The sequence below is a fragment of the Ictidomys tridecemlineatus genome, chromosome 15 (genome assembly GCF_052094955.1).
Source record: "Ictidomys tridecemlineatus isolate mIctTri1 chromosome 15, mIctTri1.hap1, whole genome shotgun sequence".
NCBI lineage: Eukaryota > Metazoa > Chordata > Mammalia > Rodentia > Sciuridae > Ictidomys > Ictidomys tridecemlineatus.
The window spans coordinates 27,690,850-27,707,923 of NC_135491.1; the positions used below are offsets into that span (position 1 = coordinate 27,690,850).

Below are 17,074 nucleotides of genomic sequence, written 5' to 3' on the forward strand. Positions count from 1 at the left end.
TTGTTTAACTTTTTGAGTTCTTTGTATACTCTAGAGATTAGAGCTCTATCTGATGTCAGACACTATAATTTGAAAACAAAGGAAAAGTACTTTGAAACCTATTTCTCCCCCGCCCCCGAAATGAGGTCTCCCTAGAAGTAAATTATTAATAGCTTCCTTTTCTACTTTCTGCAAACATATCGGAGGAAGAAGGAGTGATCTTCCTTCTAGTTGGTATATAAGTTAACTTTTTATGCCACCCATTTATATTCCTAATCGGTAAACAAGCATAGTAGACAGGTACTATTTGGGATCTACTCAGCATCCACATCCATTCTTCCTTCACGTAGTCATAGCATCCTAATTTTATTTTGGAGGGGAAAAAAAAATCTTGTACTGAGTCCAGATAATTCAGGGAAGCTGACACCATCTCCAGGCCCTGGTTTGGGTAGGTGACTGGGCCTGGAAAAGTCACTGTATTCCAAAAGCCAAGCACATGGTGGGTTCACCTGTGAGGACCCAAGCTGACCCAATGAGATTCAGCAGACCTGGGGTGCTGAGCTGGTAGCTGGCAGCCATGTTGCCACCAGGAAGTGAAAAGTGGCCAGAGACTGAAGCCAAACAAAGGAAAGGAGGGACCACAGAAGAGAGACAAGAGTCCTCAAGACAGACGTGCTTTCAATACCTGCACCCAACCCAGAACTTCTTCTGGACCTTCCTGTTCCTTGAGCCTCCTTTTCCAGAACTCAGTGTCAGGGAAGTTTTCTTCCTGGAACTGAACAGGTCCTAGCTCACAGAGAAAGCAGAACCAAGAACGTGACTTATTTTCTCAGTTTAATTTTTAGCAAAATTGATACATCAATTTGCAACACTTCCAACACAGATCAGAAAACTATAGTAATAAGCTGTGACACTATCCTAAAATTATTTGGCATGAGCTTAAAAGAGACACTTGATCACTTGACCCCATGGCATGACACCAGGCTGGGGATCTAAGGTTTGGGGAGTCACAGAGTGACCTATTCCAGATTTTGTGGCCTCTGTCTCCTTTTCCTTCCCAGCACCCTCCCCACATGTCAGCACTGCTTCCAGGAGAAGTGGCCAGCTCTAGACAAGAAGGTCATAGACTGCAGGCCTCACAGCTGCCCCCACGCAGTCCCCTGAGCTCAGCCACCAGACTCCATGCCGTCTCCACTCCTCCTCAGCTCGGTGAAGAATGGGCTGTTGTCAACAAGGCTGCAAACAATGACCCAGGCTGCTTCTGCAGGACCTCAGGCCTGTCAAACTCCACAACCTGGGGGGATGGAGACAGGTGTGGAAGAGACAGGGCCACAGCTAAGCTCAGGGAAGGAGAATTCACAGGCCGTCTAGGCCGCGACCTGAGCAGGCACATCCAGCCTCCCACCAGCCCAGGGATTCGGCTCTCACCTTCCCATTGCTCATGACCAGAATTTGGTCACAGTTTAGCACAGTGGAGACACGGTGAGCAATGACCAGCACTGTGCAGCCCCGGAAGGCTTCATGGATTGTGCGCTGGATGAGGGTGTCGGTCTCCGGATCAATGGAGGCTGTGGCTTCATCAATAAAGACGATCTGGTGGATACAAAATAAGGGGTGAAGGCAGCCTCCTGGGGCCCCAGAGGCCTGGGCCTAGTCCTAGTTCTAACCCTAATTCACCAGGCCTCCATTTCCTTAGCTGCCAGATGAGGAAACTGAGTTGAAAACCCACTTTAAGCTCTAATTATCTCTTGCACTATGGAGAGAATGATAGCCTCTCATCCAAGAGCTAACTACATCTTAGTGACCAGAGAATTAAGTTCCCGGAAATGAAATGGGCCAGTGGCCAAGTGTGTGTGTGTGTGTGCGTGTGTTGCTTCTGCATGCGAAGCATGTTCTCTACCACTGAACTACACCCCAAGCCCCAGAGTCAACTGCTTGCTTTATCAATTGCCTTCCCATTTGTTTGAATTAAAGTAGATCTATGTTCCCCAAAGGGGGTCAAAAACACACCCCATGGAGTATATGAGATGGTCATAGCCAGTAAATGAGTAAGCATTCTTCTTAGTCTAACATTTTGGTGATGATTCATTAACAATATGCATTAGAAAACTAGCACAGAAAACAATGTTTTCACAAATGCTACTGGACAGGAGAAGGCCATTTTTGAAAAGAGCGTATCATCAGCAAATTATAAGACAGGTGGGTTGCAGATATGACAAAAATCAGAAAGACATGACTCAAATTTGGGAAGCAACACAGAGGAAGCAACTTGAGCACCAAGTGACTAAGTAACTGTGAAAGAAGGAACTGAGAAGTTAAGAAAGCACTACAAACATATTGCAAATTCTGTAGCTGCCTCTCCTCCACGGAGAAGTTTCCACCATTTTCCACCACTTCTACATGCAGCCCTTGGGGGAACTTTGAGATCTGAGACATGGAGGCAGGAGAGACCACATGTGGGTCATTGTGGGTGAGACTCGTGGGCCGCACAACACAACAGGAAGAGAAAAATCTTACCCCTTCTGCAACTTTCTCCCCCACTGCAAGCCCCACTGAGATTTTTTCTGCTGGTTCTGATGGTTTGCACCAACATTTTTGCATTTATCATTAACTAACCATGGTGACTGTGTGTGCATACATTTGTGCATACCTCTGTGTACACATGTACATATATGTGTGAGTATGGAGGCAGTGTATGTATGCACATAAAAGTGTGTGTGTGTGTATGTGTGTGTGTGTGTGTGTGTGTGTGTGTGTGTGTGTGTGTGTGTGTGTTGCTTCACTTGTGAGAGAGTTTGTTCCTGGATACCCCTGGTAATAAAATTATGGAAAAATATCTTGGCAACTTTGAGACACACTGTTACGTCAAACTTTTTTAAAAGGGTTGGGGATGTAGCTCAGTGGTAAAGCCTGTGCTTTGCATGCACGAGGCCCTGGCTTCTCTCCCCAGCACCATAAAATAATTTTTTAAATGCCGTTTTACCCCAGAGCAATTGTCCCTCTGACTCCTGATTCTGGTAAAGGCAAAAAGAATGTCTTGCATACATGTTTCAAGGAGAATGTTCAGGAGGCAATTTTTAAATCAATAGGTTTCTAACTTTTTGCCTTCTTCAGAGAATACAGCATTCTAACTTGGTTCCAGTCACCGCCATTGTAGCTTAGCTGTGGGACATCAGAGTGAGGGGGAGCCCACACTGAGACTCTCCCCACAACCATGCCTTGCCGGGTGACCGCTGTCCTGTGATAATGGAGGAGGGAAGAGTGCAGGTGCCCACCCCACGTCACCTGCGGCTCCTCACGGCCACTTGGTAGTGGCAGTCTCACCTTGGCATCTTGAAGAAGGGCTCGAGCAATGCAGAGCAGCTGCCTCTCCCCCACGGAGAAGTTTCCACCATTTTCCACCACTTCTGCGTGCAGCCCTTGGGGGAACTTTGAGATCTGAGACATGGAGGCAGGAGAGACCACATGTGGGTCACTGTGGGTGAGACTCGGGGGCCACACCACACTCTCCATCCCTCTGTAACACTGCTCCGCTCTGCACTCCAGCCCCCGGTCCTCTTGGTCCTCAGGAGCACCTACTCACTCTCATCTCAGGGCTTCTGCCTGGGCAAGTTCCTGGGCTCTCAAAGACCTTTCCCTGGCTGCCCCCTCAGTATTTGGTCTCCACTCAAATGTCCCATCCTATAAAAAAAAAAAAAAAGTCCCATCCTATCAAAGGGGGCTGCTCTCCCACTGGAGTTTCCATTGCATCCTATTCACTTCATGGCGCGTGCTACTATCTGAAAGTATCTCTGTTTATTCTTTGTCTTTATCACCTGTAGGGTAGAAACACCAGGAGGGCAAAGACCTTATCAGCCTTGTGTGTGCTGGTGAACCTAGAACCGAACACATTATTTAAACTATGACCCAAGGCAACAGCCTCCAGGATTCCTTGTGAGGGGACCCCCTCAAAGAACTGAGACCAAGACTTGGGCTTGGACTATTTACAGTCTTGGTCAGGAATATCTTCTCCAAGACATCCCAGATCTGCTCGTCTGTGTGATGGTCAAAGGGATCTAGGTTGAATCTGTCATATGAGAGGAAGAACAAGGTTCAGTGACCTCACCAACCTTTGAGCACTTTTATTTTACAGACATAGTAAATGACCAAGAATGGTTGGAATTGGATTATTGGGTTCAGAGAACTCGTGGAACGGCCTTGAGTGATCCTTCCTTATATCTCTCCAGCACCCACTCCTTCTGTAGACGGCGACCCCCAGGCTGTGTTAGGACACCCCCTCCTCTCCAGCCGTGGAGCCCATGTGTTTCAAGTGGGGGTCTCCGACCTGCCCCAGGGTGGAGCAAGCAACCCAAGCATCAGCCAATCAGCCCAGGGCAATCCCTGGACACTGATTTGGCCTGGCTTGGAAGGTAACCAATCAGAGCACACTTGAGGACTTTAAGGCAATCCCCGGAAGCCAATCTTTCTCACCAGGCTGAACAAGAGAGGCTGTAACCATCCTGCCTTGGAAAGAGGACACATGGAACCCCCTAGGGCCCTCAGGTGGACCTTGAAAATGAAGCAAAGGCAGAGACAGGGGAAAACTGGGTCCCGAATCCAGCCTTGGGCTTCTCAATATTATGAAGCAACAAACACCTTTTTTTTTTTTTTTTTGCTTAAGCCACTGGGTTTAATTATTTTTGTTTTTTGTGATAAATATATATAACGTAATATTTGTCTTTTTAACCACCTGTAAGTGTACAATTCGGTGGCAGTAAACACATTAACAAAGTCGTATAGTACTGTCTATACCCAGGACTTTTTTCATCATCTACAACAAAAACTCAGTACACATTAAACAATTCCCCCTTTCCCTTCACCCCTGCCACACCTCCTAGTAACCTCTATTCTACTTTCTAGCTCTACGAATCTGCTTCTTCCAGCTACCTCATATAAGGGAAATCATGTAGTACTGGTCTTTCTGTATCTGGCTTATTTCACTTATCATAGTGATTTCTAGGTCCATTCGCGTTGTGACATGTACCAAAATTTCACTCTTTTTCAAGGCTGAGTACTTATTCGGCTGTATATATTCATACGCCACATTTTGTTTATTCATTCATCTGTTGGTGAACACTTGAGTTATTTCCATCTTTTGGCTTTTGTGAACAATGCTATATAAACACGAGGATACAAATATCTTTACAAGTCTCTGTCCTCACCTCTTTCAGATACATAACTAGAAATGGTAAAAACACTAATTTGGATGACACGTGTGCCAGGGTTGACTTCCAGAAAGTGGAGGGCATGAAACAGCTTGCTGAGAGATTGGGCTCCGTGTGCCCCACTCGCTGGCCTGCCTGGGTCCTTTCTCACTCCCTCACTGCCCAGAACATACCCCCTGAGAAGAAGCACTTGCTAACAACCACCCCAAGGGCTTCACCCAGTGGGCCAGTGGTGAGGGAAGAGGGTAAGTCACGTCTAGACACAAAAGAACATGGTAGCCAGGGTGCAGATCCTTCATGGGGACCAGAGGCTGACCAATCCTATCAGGCTATTACAAAATGGAAGCATGCCTTGTCTTCATTTAGGACATTATGGTTTACAACAGGCTCCTGTCTGAGGACCTCATTCAACCCCAAACCACACCTTCGTGAGGTGGACCAGGCCGGCCTGACTGGAGGAGAGATCAGAGGCCCAGAAATTGAGGTGGTGCTAACATGAGGCAGGCAATGAGTGCTGGAATCCCCGTCCTGGGACTCTCCCCACGAGGCTGACCTCCACACCAGGCTGGCCTCCAGCCTAGCACTTGCCTGATGGTTCCCGAGAACAGGACCGGGTCTTGGGGGATAACTGACAGCTTGGACCGCAGTTTCTCCAGGCTGATGCTGCAGATGTCCACGCCGTTGATGAGAATCCTGCCTGCCGTGGGCTCCACGAGACGAAAGAGAGCCACACCCAAGGAGGACTTTCCTGGAGGGCGAGAAACAAGGGGTGTGGGAGACCAGCCTTGCGGGGCACCAGGGAGGCACCTGACCCACTCCTGGCCCAGGAGAGGGCAAGAGGGCTGGGGTCTCGGCTCCAAAAGCTTCCAGTCCCAAGCAACTCTCTTAAAGCCTAGATCAACGGAGCCCCCAGACAACACATAGGCTCTGTATCCCACACACAGTACCACAGTGATTTTTTTTAAATTTTTTGCTGGCATTTTAAAAATCCCCAAATCCTACATACAGAAATTCAAATCGCACGATTCTCTTGAAACTGTAGAAATGGGACCCCTGGGCTCATGTCCCCCCCACCGGGCAACTCAGCCAGGGATGAGCGTGGCTGCATCTTTCAGATGGAACAGGCCACTCAGGTCCTTCACTCCACCCTCCCCACCCCACATCACACCCCAGACCCTTTCCACGCATCTGTGTTAAAGGCATTTGAGTTTTCAACCTTGTGCTCAAAGATCGATGAGGACAGAAGCCATGTGTCTTGTTTCCCCTTAAATTCTGCTTGGAGCTGCAATGTCCCCCAAAGGCTCATGTGTTGAATGCCTGGTCCCCAGTACAGCAGGGTTCACAAACAGAACTTTGGGAGACTGATTGGATCATGATGGCTCTGACATCATCAATGGACTCATCCATTCATGAGCTCATAGCTAAATGGGCTACAACGCCGTGGGGTCAGCTTGGGGAAGTGGTCCCTGGCAATGGGTCCCCGGCCTCTTGTATGTGTGTGCTCCCCCCTCCTCTCCTGGATACCTCTCCTGCTCTACCATATGCTTCTCACCATGATGTTCAGCCTCACCAAAGGCCCAAAGCAACAAAGCCAAGGGACCGTGAAACTGTACGCCAAAATAAAATTTTCCTCCTTTAAATTTATTTTCTCAGGCACTTTGTCACAGCAACAAAGAACTGACTAATGCAGTTCCCAGGCGTATAGTAGGTACTCAACAAATATCTACTATATGAATATAGTGAACCGGACCAGTGTCTGCTGAGAGCTCCTCTATGCCACTTCCCAGCCCCGCCCCCAGGCCAACTGGCAGGTAAGAAGAGCAAAGGAACAACACTTAAAGGAACAGTGCTGGGAGCCCTTCCAACTTGCAGGGTTGAAAGGTACAACTGAGGAGGTAGAGACCCATGAAGGCTCCAGTCACCCTGGACTGTCCAAGGAGTGAAGATGGAGTCCAAGAAGCAAGTCTGAAGAGTGCCTTTGAACAAAGCAGAGAAACGTGTGGACCATATCCCAAAAGTAACAGGAGAAGAAAGGAGAGAAATCAGGAAGGAGGAAGGAAAGGAGGAGAAGGAGGAAGAGGAGGAGGCAGATGAGAGGTCCAGGAAGGGAAGGAGAGAGGGAAGGAAGGACAGGAGGACCCCGGTGCTACTCTGCCCTGCTCCTCACTCTGACTGAAGCCCTGCCCTGTCTCATGACTCCTAAAACAGGTGTCCACTGCAACCTGTAATCATCCCCTTTGTTTCTTTATGTGATGGTTTGCTGAACATACGTCTCCTCCACTGGAGTCCCACAACTTTGGTTGCTCACCAGTGTCTCCTTAGCACAGGGCCTAGCACACGTGCTAAAGTGGTCTGGTACCCAAGGCCAGAGGAGAGGATATGGATGCTCCCCAGGGACACTCAGCTCACGGGAGCCCGTCCTTCCCACGATGCCCACCACTTCCTGGCCACCAATGGTCAGGTTGATGCCATCGAGGACGACAGGCGTGTGGTCTCTGTATTTCATCTGATAGTCCTGGAATGTGATCTCCCCGTGCTGTGGCCACCCAGGGGGACAACACGTGCCTTCCATGTGTAAAGGCGCCTCTGAGACACACCTCTTGTTGTAAAAGAAAGAAAAAGAAATCAGTGGTCATGATCAACCTCTGTCCACCTCTGCACACCCTGGCCTCCAGCTCCTGTGACCCACCCTGGCCTGTCCCACCCCATGGTCAAGCCACTACTGTTACCCCAGGGGGGACATCCTTTCACTCCGTCCCTACCTGGAATGAGCCCAGTTTGTCCCAGAAGGATAAGAAATCTAGCTAGCTGGCCCCCTCGCTGTTGACACAGGGCACTTTTCCTAATTTATCATGAGGCACTGAAGGACTAGGATCCAGGATAATAATGACACGGGCAGCAGAATTACTGACCCTTATGTTTTACAACTCAGAAATCTTGCTCCGACTTTCTCCATCTTCATCCTACTTTTCAGGCTTTTAAAGATTCATTTCACGGGAAATAAAGCCTCCAACAAGTCAAATGACTTAAAAGCACAGTTTCTGAGCAGAACCAACTGGGACTCAAAGCCAGACCTGCCTACCTCTAAGCCCAGGAGACTGTATCCACTGTGTGCCCTGGGAGGAGACAGCACTAGAGAAAAGCACTACAAAGCCATGGGTCTCCACTGTCAGTTGGTCTCACAACAAAGCTCCTTGGCATTAAACCAGAATCCCGTGATTCACAATGTAATCACAGGGGCAGGAGACCCAGCTTTAGAGGGCTCTGCCAGGGCCAGGCTGTGTCATCTCATGAAGCAATGTGCTTGCTGTGGGCGAGCCTCAGCTTCTCATCTGAATAATGGGGAAAAAATTCAATGGACCTCATAAACTGTTTTGTAATATCATGAGACAACTTGCATAAAGGCCTTACTTAGCAAAGTGCCTGGTCCATGGAAAGGGTTCAATCTTGATAATAACATTATTGAGTCTTCACTGTGCTCAACGAAGGAGATACTATTATCTTTCCCATATCAGAGAGCGTGAACAGAGAGCATAAGTTGCACAAGGTCACACAGCTGGTTTAAGCAGCAAAATGTGAACTTGAACTCAGGTAAACTGTGATTTTAACTACTATGACACGAATAGAAGCAATAATAATGACGATTACTATTATTGTATTTGGGCAAACCTCTTATTTCTGAGAAGATTATTCCCTGTATATTCAGGGATGCGGTGAAGGATGTAGTCAAAATGAGCCAGCAAGTGCAGAAAAGCTTCAGGATGATGAGCAGAAGTCCTGGGGAGTCTAGGGGCCCCAGGAGTAGGCAGAACTTGCAGAGGTCCCAGAAGCCATGGCCCACCCTGCGGAGCTCCCCACCAGCCCCAGACCCGCACCCCACCTTTGCATACTGCAGCATTCTCTCTGCAGCCGTGAAGTGCGCCTCTGCCTGCGAGCCAAACCGCGCAGTGGACTGGAAGCTGGATGCCAGCTAGAAGGAAGGAGGAGGCTCAAGTGGTCAAGAAACTGCTGGGAGGGGGGGCTCAGGCCCTCAACACTCCTGAAAACCACGAGCTGCCATTGCCCCTGAGCAACTGCTCAATGCAAGTTAATTTCCCTCCAAGGATGGATGGAGCTCTCGTGCTCCACCAGGCATTTCCGAGTGTAGCCTCTACTCTGGTGAAATCTCCACGTGTGACTCCATCGCCCTGATGCTGCTCCACCTCAAGCTCAAAACCTTCACCCGAGCCACAGTGCAAGGTGCACCCCAGACACAGAGGAGCAAGGACTATTGAGAAGCCTCAACTCACGGGGCACAGGAGCTGGTAGATAAATGCCCCCATCTCTCAGCCTTTGGGGGAACAATCCTGGGAATGTCTCAGATGCTTCACAGGAGATCCCAGTAGAGTCGACCCTCAGTAACCCAGAGCAGGGGCCTTGCTGACACTCCCATGATTTCTTCCCTCCCTGTCTCACTCTTCTGCTCCCTCCATCCTGTTTCCTTGGGAGCGTCTCCCAGACAAGCAGCGCCCAAGTCCTTGTTTCAGGATCTGAAACCCATGCTAGAGGAATGTAGGGATTCTTAGGAACTAGAGGCACCAAAATACAGAAACTGAGGCCCAAGAAGATGACAAGCAGAATCATCTGGAAGCTGGAGGCAGTACAGGGATTAAGACCTCAATCTTTTCTTTAATTTTTAAATTTGTTCTAATTTGTTATACCTGACAGTAGAATGCATTTTGACACACAGTACACAAATGGAGGCCAACTTCTCATTCCTCTGGCTGTACATAGTGCAGAGTCACACCAGTAGGGTAATCATGCATGAGTATAGGATGATAGCGTCTGTCTCATTCTACTGTGGGACTCCTCAGTCTTTATGTTTGTCACCCAACAGGCAAACAGGACATGCAGAGGGTGTGGAGTGACAAGGTCATCATACATTCATTCAATACACTGTGTCAGGTGCTGGGGCAACCCCCGAGGTCCCAAAAGGCAGCAGACAGACCCCTGTCCTTCAGGAGCTCTGCAGATGGAAAGACAGACAAGTCAACAGAGACTGGCAGTACCGAGGGATTTCTCCATGACAGATTCAGTGTGGAGAGCCAAAAGTTCAGCAGAAGGGACACCCAGATGAGGGCCACCGATAAAGGTTCCTAGGGGAGATGAAACACATGAAACTGGACTTGTATTTTTAAAGAAAGGTAAGATCTAGTAGCTAAAAGTGGTTGGAAAAGTAATTCCAAACAGAGAGACCAGCCTACATAAGCCCTGAAAGTAGGAAAGGAATAGGTTACATTCAGGGACCTACAAGCTGTCAGTAGTGCGTGGAAGGGAAGGAAAAGCCTACTATGTGTTCTTCTGTTCAGAGAAGGTGGCCATCACAACACTAAGTTGGAAAAGGAGGTCAAGGCTGGGTTGGGAGACTGCCTTTCCTCCAGTCCCCCAGTATGTCAGACCCGACTGGCCACCTTGTCAGGAGACCCTCAAGTATGCTTAGCTGTCTGGCAGCTTTGTGCTTCGGGGAAGCTTGGTTAATTTAAAAAAAAAATCACATCAATTCTATTCCTCTTGCCAGTGACTGCCTTAGAGTGGACCCATAATGCTATTCTGGACAATGAAGTGTGAAAAATAGATTAGAGCATTCTGGGAAACTCTTCCATATTTGTACAAAGGAATGCATGAAAAAAAGTTATCTCCTCTCCAGCCTTTAGCTGTTCTTGTGTGAGGACAGGTTATTTGGGGCTGTAGCAGCCACTTTGTGACCCCAAGTTGACAACCCTGCAGACAAAAGCTGGTTGTAGATTACAGAATAGAAGGGAAAATGATTGTGGGTTCATGCTAGGCCACTGAATCAACCAATGAAGACCCACCCTACCCCAGCCTTCTGGTTATAACAGATGATCAAGGTCATTTTGAGTTGGTCCTTTCTCTTGCAGCGAGAAGCATCTCAGGCATTTAATGAGAAACCTCTTAGGTCTGCAAAGCAGCACAATGTGCTTTTCTTGCCACCTAAAGCTTGAACATAATTCCTTAAGTATGCATGCAGAAGTTAATGGGGTAGTGGCTTGACCAACTAGAGAATGCACGTGGGGGTCCTGGGACCAGATTGGGGGCCTGGAAGGCAGGTTTCAGATCTTAAGCTTGGTGCACAAGGAGACAGAGTCTGAAGGTTTCTGAACAAGACAGTGACCTGATGGAAACTGTAACTAAAGCTCACTGGTGAGAGTGGAAGGTGGAATGGAAGGTGTTCAGGGGGCAGGGGAGCCAAGAGGGTGCTAACCAGGATGGAGACGAGACATTCAAACAGGGCAGTGGACATCGAGAAGAAAGAATACCCCCAAGGACCACTGTGGAGCTGTGATATTGTGAAATACATATTTGACCTTAGTCCCTGTTCCAAGCCAAAAACTCCTAACTCAACATCTCCAGTGTTATAAGAATGTGTTTTGCATGCAGTGAGCTGGCTGGTGACTGAGGGGCCAAGGTAGCTTCAGGATGGGGCTGGCCTCCTGAAAGACCAAGGCTGGATTATGAGGAGGGGAATTCCAGCCCCAAACCCCCACCCTCCAAAGAAGAGAGGGGAGCTGAAGACTGAGTTATCACTAACGGCCAAGGTTACCTGACATGTTATGCAATAAAACCCATAAGGACGGGGCTCAGGAGCTTCCTGGTAGCTGAGCACGTGGAGGCACCTGGAGGATGGTGTGCCCACAGAGGGCACGGAAGCTCTGCACCCCTTCCCACATGCCTTTTCTGAACCAGTCTCATCACCCGGCTTCATAATACTCTTTATAATAGGCCAGTAAAAGTGTTTCCCAGAGTTCTGTGAGCCACCCTAGCTAATTAATGGAATCAAGGAAGAGAGCCCAGGAACCCAATTTATAGCCATCTGGCCAGAAATACAGGTTGCAGCCTGAGCCTGTAACAGGCCTGAGCCTAGAGAGCAGTCTGCTGGGACTAACCCCCCATCCATAGGCTCTGACGCCTGGTCCACGCGCACAGTGTCAGAACTGAATTGGGCTGGAGGACAGCAGCTGGTGTCTGCTGGCTAGTCTGCTGCAGCACTGGTGGCTGGTGGGGGAGGGCTCCCCAGCACAACTTGGCGACCAGAGGTGGAGCATTCAGCATGGATGGAGCGTAGGAGAGTAGGGAGCATGCACTGAGGGCCTCTCACATCACAACAGAAGGCCTAGGCCTCCGGGAAGGGCAGGGGCCTATGAGTCCACAGTGACCCTAGGAGAGATGGGCCTCTGCTCCCTGCCACAGGACTGTGCCCAGGGCCACGTCAGCACTGCATGGCCTTCCCCTGAACTTTGTACTCCTGGTCGATGTCCTGCACACTCAGGAGGGATCTCTGGGCCTTAATGATTACAATGCTCCCAAGACATCAGCTTGGAACCTCTCCCCAGAGTTCTAGAAAGCTTGGAAATAACTTTGCATTTGTGTGTGTGTGTGTGTGTGTGTGTGCATGTGTGTGCATGTGTGTGCACGCACTGCTGCATGTGAGTATGTGAATATGTGTGGGGAGGGGGGGAGCTAGGCACAGTGGCGCATGCCTGAAACCCCAGCTCCTTGGGAGGCCAAGGCAGGAGGATCACAAGTTGGAGGCCTGCCTGGGAAACTTTGCAAGATCCTGTCACAAAATACAAAATCAAAAGCGCTGGGAATGTAGCTCAGGAGTAGCGTGTCCCTAGGTTCAATCCCAGCACCACCAAAAAAAAAAAAAAAAAGGGGGTGGGGTGGGGGGAGGAGACAGATAGAGCTCAGTGAGACACCTGAGATCCCAAGCCAACTAGAGCATAGGCCACACAACTGCACAGGGACAACTAATAAATAATCCCCAGGTGAAGGGGTGCTCTGGAACTGTGCCAGCAGGTACAGCCTCTTCTATTTAATTCTGTAAATTGGGTTCCTGGGCTCTCTTCCTTGGTTCCATAAATTATCTAGGGTGGCTCACAGAACTCTAGGGAACACTTTTACTGGTCTATTATAGCCATAAGCCACCATGGACAAACCTCTGGAAACATGAATGAGTTACTCGAACTCTCTAGGTGTATAAGACAGAACTGAGAACAGTTAGCATTCACTGAGCAGTTAACCTGCACCAGCCACTATTCGACATGTTTAACGTGCCTTGGTCCTAATATTTATTTCTCACATATCTATGATTTCAGAACTTGTATTATCATTCTTTTTACAAATGAGGAATCCCAAGCACAGAGAGGTTAACAAACTCACCCAAAGTCACACAGTTAGTAATGGGCCAGGCCTGGTTTGAACCTGGGCATCCCAGGCCACACATTGTCAAGCCCTCTGGTGTGTCTTGTGCATCATGGTGAGAATTAAACAGAAGAGGCTGTGCCTGCTGGCACAGTTCCAGAGCACCCCTTCCCTGGGTAAGGGGGTTATTCATTAACTGCCCCTGTGCAGTTGTGTGGCCTGTGCTCTAGTTGGCTTGGGATCTCGTGGGTCTCACTGAGCTCTATCTGTCCCCAAGGCTGAGAAGTTATTTTTGGTACCCAAAAGGGCACCACCTTATTCGTTGTTGACCCCTGAGTTGTGCCTCCCTGGCCCATGTCCTGCAGCACTCAGGAGGGTTTTCAGGGAAGCAGTGTGTACAGGTGCCTGGTGAAGCACCCGCCCAGCATAAGCCCCCGAGAACCCCAGCTCCTACTGCACTCGCAGGTGTCTGAGTGTGAGTGCTGCACGGCCATCTGCATGGCTGGTTCTGGACACACAGGTGTGTGTCTGTCCACACAGGACACGCCCTGGTGCAAATATGTGCTTGGAACAGTGAAGAGCGAGGCCCTCTGCCTATCCAAAATAACTCGTCAGCACTGAGGATAGAGAGAGCTCAGTGAGACACCCGACATCCAAGCCAACTAGAAAAGAAGGCCACATGGCACAGAGGGGCAGTTAGAGTCACGCCTTGGGAAGGGGCCCCTGGCGCTGTACAGCCAGGCTCCCCTGAGCCGGCCTCGGGCCTCACAGTCTCCCATGGACAGCCCTTCTGTGGACGATGACCTTCGACCGGCTACTCCCTCTCCACGCCTCCTCCCACCCAGTGCTCTGCGTGTGGACAAACTCAGGCCAAGAGGCACAGAGGTCACTCACTCTGCACCTCCTAGAGAATCCATTTTCAAAGCTGGACTCCTGAAGCCTGATCCAGGAAGGGACTCAGAATCTCTCTATGGCTGTGCTCCTAAGCATGGGGCCTCGGTTGGCTCCACCTAGACCCAGACCTCCTGGCGGAGGCCCTACCCTCTGTTTCAGCCTTGCACATGTTCAAGACTAGAAGCCCTGCCCCCACCGGAAGGGGCTGGGAAAGCTGCCATTTTAACCCCCTTGTCGGGTGATTCCGGAAAGTTTGACAACCCAATCAGGATATGAGCAATCAAGTACAAAAACATCAGCTAGGAAGCCAGGAGGTCAGGGCTTGTCCTGGCTCTGCGAATGCTCTGTTTGGACAAGCCTTTCTTCTGCCTGGGCCTCGGTTTCCCCGTCTATACAATAAGTGTGGGAGATTCTATGGCAACGGGCTCCCTCTCATTCTCAAGTTCTATGAGTCCATTAAATACAGACTTTAAATGTAGCCTCCCCAGAACAGAGGTGACCACAAGAAAACAGAGAAGGCGGGGCAGAGACCTCAGAAGATCTCAAATGGCCAAATCCTAAAGTCCTGTGACCCTTGGGTTTGCCCAGGGGCTGCAGGCGGAGGATAGGCACAGCCCAGGAGAGCCGCCCTGTCTAAGAATCCCTTCTCACCTGCAGCACAAGGTTGATAGCCATGACCTTGTAGACATAGAGAGAGGAGGAAAAGCCAAAAGCCACAAACAAGGCGAAGGTCAAGGTCACCAGGTTGCCCAAGATCTCCATCCTCAATGCCACCCATCGCAAGGAGGACAGGAACATCATCAGGAAGTTAGTCTGTGTATCAGTCAGCCTCTGAAACCTGAGAAAGGAGAGCACAACCTGAGCACCATGTGTTTGTCCAGCCCAGGGCTCCCCACGAGGATACTGCTCGCTTTCTGCAGCACCCCACTCCCACCAGTTAAACGTGAATCTTCTTTTGGGGTTGGGAGATCTCCTCCTCTTCCTTACCCTTTTGTCAACCATGGATTTGGATAGAGCTAATCCAATTGAGGAGTAGGCTCCGTGGGCACCTGCATCCACTCTTCCCCTAAACTCCATGACTGATTCTTTGGGGGGGATGAGTGAGTTACACACCTGGGTCAATGACATGAGCAATTGCCAGGATCTGTGAGTGAGGGAAGGGAATGAGCACTTGTAGTAAGATCACGGGAATCCTGGTCCAAACAGAATCTACCATTTTGCTACCAGGAGGGTAGCCTGGAGCTTCCAGAAAGTCTCCAAGACTTTGAAAATGAAATCATGTCAAGGAGGGCCGAGGAGAGCCAGTCAGGGTCTCTGGGGACATCACCTGAGCCTCTGGGTCAGGACTCACTTGAAGTTTCTTCATTGATCTGACCCAGCCTGTTGTTATAAACACTTTTATAAGTACAAAAAAAAAAAAGTAAAATGCTGACTTAATGAACATTCACATACCCTCTAATATAGCAATGGTTAACATTTTTATTGTTTTAAGTCTTTTCTTTTTTAAATTTTTTAAAATTGTATTTTATTTATCTACATGTGGCACTGAGAATTGAACCCAGTGCCTCCCACATGCCAGGCAAGCACTTTACCACTGAGCCACAACCCCAGCCTTAAACATCTTTCCTTTTTAAGCCAATTTGAATTCATTTTTTTTCTATCACTTCCAACCAAAACAAACCTATGAATTTGCAATTTTTATATACCACCACCACAATTTACCAAATCAATACACAACCTGTACTAGATCTTCTCCCCAAATCATTAGCATTTTTTCTTTTAATTGACTTACTATATTCTATAATTAAGAGAAATTTTTATCACTACCTTAAATGGGTTTGATGTGTTAGTTGAATTTTTCTAAGGTATATTCAAATAAACTTTTGATTATTGAAATAAAGTACATTCATCTACGTACCAACTAAAACCATCTTCTTACCACTGCAGTGGTCACCCAAAGCACAGTGGTCTTGTGAATCATTCTGGCCATATCTTCTGAACTTTTGCACAAACCAGTCCAGCTTCTGTGCATCCGACCCTCCCAAGGTGATTCAATTATCCCTACTTTGAGGCTTTCCCAGATTAATTACAATTTAGACCTGGTGACTTCTCTGATCAGGTCACCTTGCTGTCTTTCGAATCTCTTTTCCCCTCTACCTGGAGAGTTCTGACCCACATCGTTTCTTAAGCTTGACCCTCACTTCATTTAGATCTCTGCCCTATTCCTTTTCTCTGAGATCTTCCTTAAGGGCCGCTCCAGTTCACCTTAGTCTAATTGTGTCCCCCCCCCCACCCTTCTTTATGCCTCAGGGCAGGGATGGTGTGTGTCTTCTTCCCTGCTGTGTACTCTGTGGGTGCTGGGCACAGGGGGTTCTCAGTGTGGACTGAAAGAATAAGTCATGCCTTGATCTCCTCAGTGTAATGCCAGTAGGAGATGAGGCACCATGGTTCACCCAGGATCACATGGTCTCCCCTGGCGAAATCTCACCCAGCATTCAAGGCCAGCTGAGATATGATCTTCTCCCCAAAGCTTCCCCCACCACTTCTTCTCCCACTGAATTTCCATGCTATCTTATCAGTTCCCTTCTTTTATCTTCCTTCCTATCCAATCCTGTGTTATTATAAAAAGATGTGTCCCTGTTTTCTCTTTCACCACCCCTGAGCTGCTTAGAGCTGAAGGCCAACTTCAGTTATTCTCTACAAGTAGATTATCTCATATTACGCCATTAAGCCTCAACTGCAATCTCAGAATTTCCTTGTTTATTTCAACAAACATTCAGAAGGCAAATCTATAG

General features: G+C 48.7%; 1 protein-coding gene across 1 annotated transcript in view; it reads right to left on the reverse strand.

Moving 5' to 3' along the window:
• Positions 1-800: 800 nt before the first annotated feature.
• Positions 801-17,074, reverse strand: part of Abcc11 (ATP binding cassette subfamily C member 11) — a 62,779-nt gene continuing 46,505 nt past the window's right edge. The window contains 8 exon segments of the mRNA XM_078032906.1: positions 801-1,273; positions 1,408-1,572; positions 3,304-3,417; positions 3,967-4,045; positions 5,772-5,931; positions 7,593-7,782; positions 9,064-9,153; positions 14,931-15,117. Coding sequence (XP_077889032.1) covers positions 1,181-1,273; positions 1,408-1,572; positions 3,304-3,417; positions 3,967-4,045; positions 5,772-5,931; positions 7,593-7,782; positions 9,064-9,153; positions 14,931-15,117 — 1,078 coding nt within the window. The 3' untranslated portion in view covers positions 801-1,180.